This window comes from Sinocyclocheilus anshuiensis, unplaced genomic scaffold, assembly GCF_001515605.1.
Source record: "Sinocyclocheilus anshuiensis isolate Anshui unplaced genomic scaffold, SAMN03320099.WGS_v1.1 scaffold958, whole genome shotgun sequence".
Lineage (NCBI taxonomy): Eukaryota > Metazoa > Chordata > Actinopteri > Cypriniformes > Cyprinidae > Sinocyclocheilus > Sinocyclocheilus anshuiensis.
The window spans coordinates 459,078-466,819 of record NW_015539929.1 but is presented as its reverse complement, the minus strand read 5'-3'; the positions used below and the strand labels follow the sequence as shown (position 1 = coordinate 466,819).

General features: G+C 34.9%; 1 protein-coding gene across 1 annotated transcript in view; it reads left to right on the top strand.

Annotated features, from left to right (window-relative positions):
- The window catches only part of faah (fatty acid amide hydrolase), a 12,935-nt gene extending 5,269 nt beyond the window's left edge, over window positions 1–7,666 (top strand). The window contains exons 6-15 of the mRNA XM_016483873.1: window positions 575–615; window positions 711–835; window positions 923–1,048; window positions 2,745–2,842; window positions 2,938–3,037; window positions 3,139–3,182; window positions 3,996–4,035; window positions 4,705–4,813; window positions 5,734–5,879; window positions 6,983–7,666. Coding sequence (XP_016339359.1) covers window positions 575–615; window positions 711–835; window positions 923–1,048; window positions 2,745–2,842; window positions 2,938–3,037; window positions 3,139–3,182; window positions 3,996–4,035; window positions 4,705–4,813; window positions 5,734–5,879; window positions 6,983–7,117 — 964 coding nt within the window. The 3' untranslated portion in view covers window positions 7,118–7,666. The remainder of the gene's footprint in view (window positions 1–574; window positions 616–710; window positions 836–922; window positions 1,049–2,744; window positions 2,843–2,937; window positions 3,038–3,138; window positions 3,183–3,995; window positions 4,036–4,704; window positions 4,814–5,733; window positions 5,880–6,982) is intronic.
- Window positions 7,667–7,742: the final 76 nt, after the last annotated feature.

Here is a 7,742-nt window from a genome sequence, read left to right as displayed (position 1 = left end):
TATATATATATATATATATATATAGAGAGAGAGAGAGAGAGAGAGAGAGATAATAATAACAGTATTTTATAATAGTATTTTATATATATATATATAATTAATACTATTATAAAATACTGTTATTAACTAGAGTGAATCAAAAGTAGCCTAATTACAAATAAAAAGGAGCACTTGGAATCATATTGCAAAATTCCTATAATAACTTGTAAAAAATAACTTGTGTTATACAATTTAATTTTTACTTTATATTACTTCATTGTTATTATTAATGACAGAGTCAGAAAGCAGCAGTTTTGTACAACGAACATAATGTAATATACCTCATTAATTGCATATGTGTTGCTGAATATCAGAAAAACATGTCTAGGTCTTTTTTCATTGACATGTATAATGTCACATTTTATTCAAGCAATATATAGTTTCTTGTTACCTGTTTTTGATTTTGGGGTGAAAAAACTCCTTTTCTTGATATGATCCTTCAAGGTTTTGTGAAAGTCACCTTTCAACTTTCACCTTAATCTACCTGTTTTTCTTCTTCTCTGCTTTGCTTTATTTTTTAATCGTCTATGTTTAGTGTTCGAGGAATCAGTTCATGCATCAAAGGCCAAAAGTCAGGTGAGATCACATCCATCATCCTGCCGGGCTAGTTTTGAACTGTACACAAACAGAACATCATGTCCTGTATGTCGTCTCATTGTGTTGGTTTTCAGTGTTGACCTCTCTTGGTCCTTTGGGAAGGGACGTCGAGAGCTTGGCACTGTGTATGCGGGCGCTGCTCTGTCAGGACATGTTCTCCTTGGACCCCACCGTCCCTCCCATACCATTCAACCAAGAGGTTCTGTATTAAATATCACACACCAGATCCCTGTACAGTATATGTGATGTGTCACGTGAATGCAGAATCTGTGCTCTTAATAAACAGGTGTATGAGAGCTCAGAGCCCCTGAGGATTGGTTATTATGAGAACGACGGGTACCTGCAGCCGTCCCCAAGCATGGCCAGGGCCTTCAGGGAGACCAAGGACCTGCTTGAGAGAGCGGGGCACACGGTACACAGACACACTGCATTAACAGTTGTTATGTAAGGTAATGGTTGAACAAAAAACAAAGACTCACGATTTGGATATTATTGAGGCTTTTGAGTCATGGATCGGATCATTTTTTTCGGATCAGCAAGAACATAAATATTTTGTATCAGTGTAACTTTGCTTTCTATGTAATACTTAAAGCACACTTTAAGTACTTATTCAGTACCACAGTAAAAACTATTAGCCTAACTAAAAAAGTTCCAACATGATTAAAGGCAAGTGACTAGTCAATAAAAAAGTAAGAACAAATACACAAATTACAAGCATAGATAAATACAATATAACAGTTTCAAATAAGATAAGGTATAATAGTAGTATTCAGGTATAGAAATATAATAATTACATGAAAAATAATACTGCATAGTGTTCACTGTATAAATTAAATCTAGATTAATCTTTGTTAAAGCTGTGTTTTAATTAGTATTAATGACACAGACAGCAGCAGGTATTTATAGGCTACTGTCCCTTTTAGACCTGATGCACGGATCCAATATATAGGATAATGATACACATCCAATTACTTTCTCAGCTGCAGGGTTGCCAAGTCTGCTGTTTTACCCTGGATTTGGGCTACTTTTACATTGTTGCCACGGGTTGTATTTTGGTCCGCAGGTTAAAGCGATCTCTCAACCCTGATTGGGCTAGTTTTGAATAGCAGTTGAGTAACAGTAGTTACTGTTGCTACGTCCGATAAGCCATGGCACTAGACGCCACACATCATGTTTTCACGCAGTTCTTGCGGAGAAAAGAGGAAACTGACAACCCACCGACAGACAAGACTGAGCAGGTTACTTTTGGTATGAAACAAAGTCACAGCTTTCAGCTTTCTCTTGTTGTTTTTTTAAGAAATTAAATTAATCAATACCATTTTGTGGCTCTTTAATCTGTCATGACAGATCGCTGTAGCACTGAACTGATCTGATCATCTCTTCCTCTCTACTAGTTATAGCACAAAATAAACAGGAATGAACATCAGAAGTTATCTTGTTTCAACCGTGAAAAAAGACGTCAGTACACACCATTTTTCAAGTTCAAATCCACCAACCTTAATCTATTCTCCAGTCTGGTTTGTCGGACAAAATGGCAGATTCTGCGTTATGATTGGTCAGATCACCTGTCAATCAAACTTCGGCGAAGGGTCAGTTAGGCTGGTTTCGTTTCGCAGACTTGGCAACCCTGCTTAACTCTTTTCATTCACTTACATAGACAATATTGACTGCTTTACAAGAATGATTGACAAGACAGGATATTTTGACAATTTTACATGTGCCTCTGTGTGTGTGCGGCTGACTATGTGCAATGAAAACATTTATGCGCGAGTTCTCTTTCGCCTCTTCTTGCGCTAGAATGGTTTAAAATCTCTTGAATTTGCAAACTTGCAAGACATAACACATACAAATGATAAACTTTTACTTTATGATGGTTAAATTTTGCAATTAATCTGCAAAAAACGTGGGGCCTGGTCCGTACGGATCACAGATCAGCTATGATCTGTTTTATATTTAGAAAGAAAATGCCCTTTTTAAACCATTAACACACAACAATGGTTATGAACTGGTCATGAAAGTCTGAATGGTTTTAAGGGTTATTTGAGGGTTAAAAGCTGTGTGATAAAGACTTGAAAAGCTGATGTTCTGGCATGTCGATCACATTTTAGCTGGTTCCATTCCAACCCCTTCGGCTCTACCATGCCTTCCATGAGTTGACTGTCAGAGGAATCTTGGGTGATGGAGGTCGTACCCTCTTCAGTCATCTGTACGTTCAGATTTCCATTGAAGAAAATGTAGCCACATCTTATCTGTAGTAACCAGATTTTTGTTGTATATTGTGTGCGTTTTGTGTGCTTTCAGGCAGGCAGGCCCCATTGACCCATGTCTCCGTGCTCAGGCCAACATGTTGAGCATTCCAGGCTTCATAAAGAAGCTCATTTCTATTGTTCTCAAGCCTTTTGTGAGTGCTTCTCATTTGTGTCTAATTAAGCAATCAGTTGTCTTAAATAGAGGATATTCAACCTAATGTTTTTCACTGGTCTTAATGTTTGTACTCTTCAGTATCCACGGTTATCTGCAAACATAGATGCAAGTCTTGGATTTGGGTTAGTTATAGAGATGCACATTTTATTCATTTGCATAAAGAACATAATTATGTTGATAAATATTATTTTCTAGAGCATAATGTAAGTTGGTTACAATTACCTTTTTATTTACAATTAAAAAGTTTTAGAAAAAATGTAAATACACTACCACTCAAAGTTTGGGTCAGTAAGATTTTTTTTCAAAGAAATTAGTACTTTTATTCAGCAAGGATGCATTCAAATTGATAAAATAACAATAAAAAGTTTACATTGTTTAAAAAAGTTAAAATGCTGTTTTTTGAACTTTGTAATCATCAAAGAGTGCCAAACTACATTTTGGCATATCATGTTTTCCACAAAAATATGAAGCAGCACTGATAATAATCAGAAATGCTTCTTAAGCTGCAAATCAGCATATTAGAATGATTTCTGAAGGATCATGTGACACTGAAGACTGGAGTAATGATGCTGGAAATTCAGCTTTGATCACAGGAATAAATTACATTTAAGAGTTATATTCAGGTTTTAAAAAAGTTATTTTAAATTCTAGTAAAATTTTACAATGTTACTGTATTTTTGATTAAATAAATGCTGCATTGGTGAACAGAAGAGACTTCAAAACATTACAAAAAATCTTACCAATCCCAAACCTTTGAAGTGAAGTGTATTTTCACCCCCAAAAGTACAAAAAAAAAAAAAACTTATTTACTTTTTAAAATTATTTATTTATCCTTCAAAACCTCAAAAATGATATTTTTCGCTGTTCCTTTAGTTCCTAAATGAACTAAATTACTTTAATGGCATAAATTATTGAAGTATTTTTTCTTTTTTAAGGTCTGTGGCAGATTTGTGGAGACAACATGCAAATGTCGAGGTAGTGTTTTATTTTATAGATTTTTTTATTATGTGGTTTCATCAACACCACTAAAACTGCAGAAATGATTATCAACTTTATCAAGGGAACAAGAGCTGGAGGCACAAAATGCATAACGTTTACAGACCTGGTTTGATGTTGATGTTTTGAAGCTGTGGGGGCTGTAAGAGACTTTTGAGTCTCAATGGTCATTGCTATAGTACATTAAACCATGTGAAGCGATGTGTTTTTCTTACATTATACATAAGCTGCTGTATGCATTCATTCCTGGAACCTAGAAAACATTTCAAAGCTATCCTGATGAAAGCCAACACATACTACTGTACATGGCTTCTTCACATTGGCATATCCTTACTCAACCAATAGCTGTAGCACAATTTTCATCAAAAAAATCTGCTAAATAGGTCTTGGACATTTTTCCGCCAAATTGACCACATTCTTCAGCTTTTGTGTCAGATCACATAAGAATATCTTAAACATTATAGAGCATGTAAAGTATACATGCTCTATAATGTTTACGATATTGTTATATGTCTTCGTTCCAGTGCATTATTTTGACGGTGTATAACGTCTCCCTTGAAATGAGCAAATTCCTGTTCCTGGCATATGCTGAATATAAAAGTGATTCTTATTCTGACGTGATTGTGAAAGTTTTTCTGTTATCTGCAGGAATACATACAGGAGGTGATAGCAGAGTGGAGGAGACTGAATGTGGATGTTTTGTTGTGTCCTATGCTTGGACCAGCCTTCAATTTCCGTTACTGCGGGAGTCTCAACAGTACTGTCTTACCTCATTTCTATTACCATTACATTTACATTATTCTTATTATTCTTTGACATCATTTTTGTCATGAAGTGCACTTTATTTATTTTGTTTTAGTTGTTTCCTTGTTAATAACTGCACCACATCTTATGCCTCATTATTTTTGATTCCCTCAAAAAAATCTGTTTTGACCAGTCATGTCTTTTTTGATTTTGTCTCCTTGACGGTTTTAGAGGAATAGTTGAAAATGAAGATTTGCTGAAAATTTACTCAGCCGCAGGCATTTCCAAAATGTTAATGGGTTTGTTTGTTTGAATCCATCAGTAATCCACACCACTCCAGTCCATCAGTTAACATCTTGTGAAATTAAAAGTTAAACAGCCTTAATGATGAATTAGTTTCTTACAAACACACAGCTTTTCACTTCACTTCAGATGTTTTATCAGCTGTTTAAACTCTCATTCTGACGGCACCTATTCACTGCAGAGCATCCATTGCTGAGCAAGTGATGCAATGCTACATTTCTCCACAGCTGTTCAAATGAAGAAACAAACTCATCCACATCCTGGATGGCCTCAAGATGAGTCAATTTTCAATTTTTTGGTTGAACTATTCCTTTACAATGTAGGTATTTATTATTAGTTTTTTTTTTTTACTATACAGTTGCATTTTACATGTGGAAATTAAATTATAACTAGTAAAGCTGAGGGATTCAAAGCTTACTTGCTTTACCTATGTGCCAGTTTTATACTTCCTGTCAGTAATTTGCTTAAAAAGGGTCAAAAACTGGATTGTGTTTTTTTTTTTGTCAGTTTAAAATCATGCTGTAAGTTACAGCGTTTTAATGTTACTTATTAACTCGAACATAATGATTTCAGCATTGCGTAAGGCCAGTAACAGTCGCCTAGATGCAGTAAATTTTCTCCGCTCTGAAGGTGCTCTCAGTTACACCATCCTGTACAACCTGCTGAACTTCCCTGCCGGGGCCGTGACCGTGTCTACAGTGACGGAGGAGGACGAGGCACAGCTCCATCACTACAAGGGTGTCCATGGGGACGTGTGGGACAAACTCTTCGTTAAGGTACGTTTTCACAGTGCAAGACCACTGAGGTAAATTTGCATTAAATGCATATGTCTTTTTTAGTCTTAAAATATTGTAGTAGACTTTGTGTGGGTTGAATGCCTGGCTACCACAAGGAGGCAGTATAGTCACAATTACAAAGAAGGAACCAGCAAGTGGCAGGCAAATTTGATTAAACTATAAGCTATATAATTTTATTAAATGTAATGCTCTTATAACTTGAGAGGAAAAAAGTAGTAAAGCCATATATGACACTGTGTATTTTTGAGTCATTCTAATCTAAGGGGACTGCACTATTTGCTTCATAATTTCTTTTTAATTATTATTTTTTTTATTAAATAGCATCAAAAACTTGTTTTTCCATGCCCATTTTTTTAACTATTACCCCAATCCTAAATATATAAGATGACAATCTTGCATAGTGTCAGTAGTTTTATGTTAATATTCTGATAGGTTTACTCTATTTTTATTTCTTTTTATAAATAACATATTATAACACTGAATAATAATACGTGTCCAAGCATGTTTTGTGTCATCTCCATAACATTTAAAATTGTGTAGAAATGTATATGAATGTAGAAATGATTAGTTTCTTTTACAGTAAATGTTTATTATGTACCATAAAAGGCTTTTCTGTAAAAATGGATTACTGGCTTGAGGGTTTAGTTCTTGACAAGGCCACTGATAATAACTATAAAATAAACTTTTAGTTTGAACTTATGATCAAAACATTATCACTTAAAAAAAAAAAAAGATCAAATCAAACCATTCATTTTTAAAGGTGGAATGTCATATGCAGTGCATTAAAAAGCCTTAAACTTCAAAAGCAACATTCATGCAGATTTTTTATTTATTTTATTATTTTATTTTATTTTATATAACATATTATAGTATCATGGTGATTATTGACAACATACATGTCTGTTGATATTCTGATAATGAACAAAATTAAAAATAAAACTGATTTAAAAGGAATTTTGCATTACAAAGCAAACCAAATATGATGGTTAATTATATCAGTAATATGTCATGGGATGCAAATGTGGCACAAATAACAGTTTCTGTGTGTGTGTGTGTGTGTGTGTGTGTGTGTGTGTTTTCAGGCGGTGAAGGGTGGCGTTGGTCTCCCTGTGGCAGTGCAGTGTGTATCTCTGCCATGGCAGGATGAAATGTGTCTGCGTTTTATGAGAGAGGTGGAAAAGCTCACAGCCAAGAGCAAACTCACCAGGAAACATTAATGACTGAAATTCTGCTGCATGTGTTTGTAGGCTGCTAACGGTTTAGTCTCGGGTGAGTCATGAGCAGACCTGCACTGAATCTGTGACCGCAGAAACATCCACAGATGTTCTAGGAAACTCACAAATCCTATATATTGTTCATCAAAAGTTTTAGCTGATATGATGATGCTTTCAGTTAAGAACAAGTCTGGTTCTCTTAACTCTGTATGATGCATATTTACCATTGTACATTTTAATAATGTTTACTAATGATTGTCACTGTGATTGTGTGTTAAGGTTTTGGAAGAAATAATGGTACTGTAATGTTCATTTACTTCTTTTTTCAATGTTAAAATACTTTTTATTTTTTCAGATTAATATTCTGAAATTACTATAAGTAAGCCATTTGTATGTTTGTCAACCAGTGGCAGGCGGGAAGAATCTATGTGAAATCAGGCTTTATTTTTCACAATAACGTTTGGTGAAGATAGTGCTGCTGAAATTGCACACCTTAAAGGTGACATATCATGAAAATCTGACTTTTCCAGTCCCCGGTCCCCGGTGCATCTACCAACCAAGGAAACGTGAAAAAGATTAACCCAGTAACTTTGTTTTGGGAAGCCTTTTTCTGCAAGCGTCTGAGAAA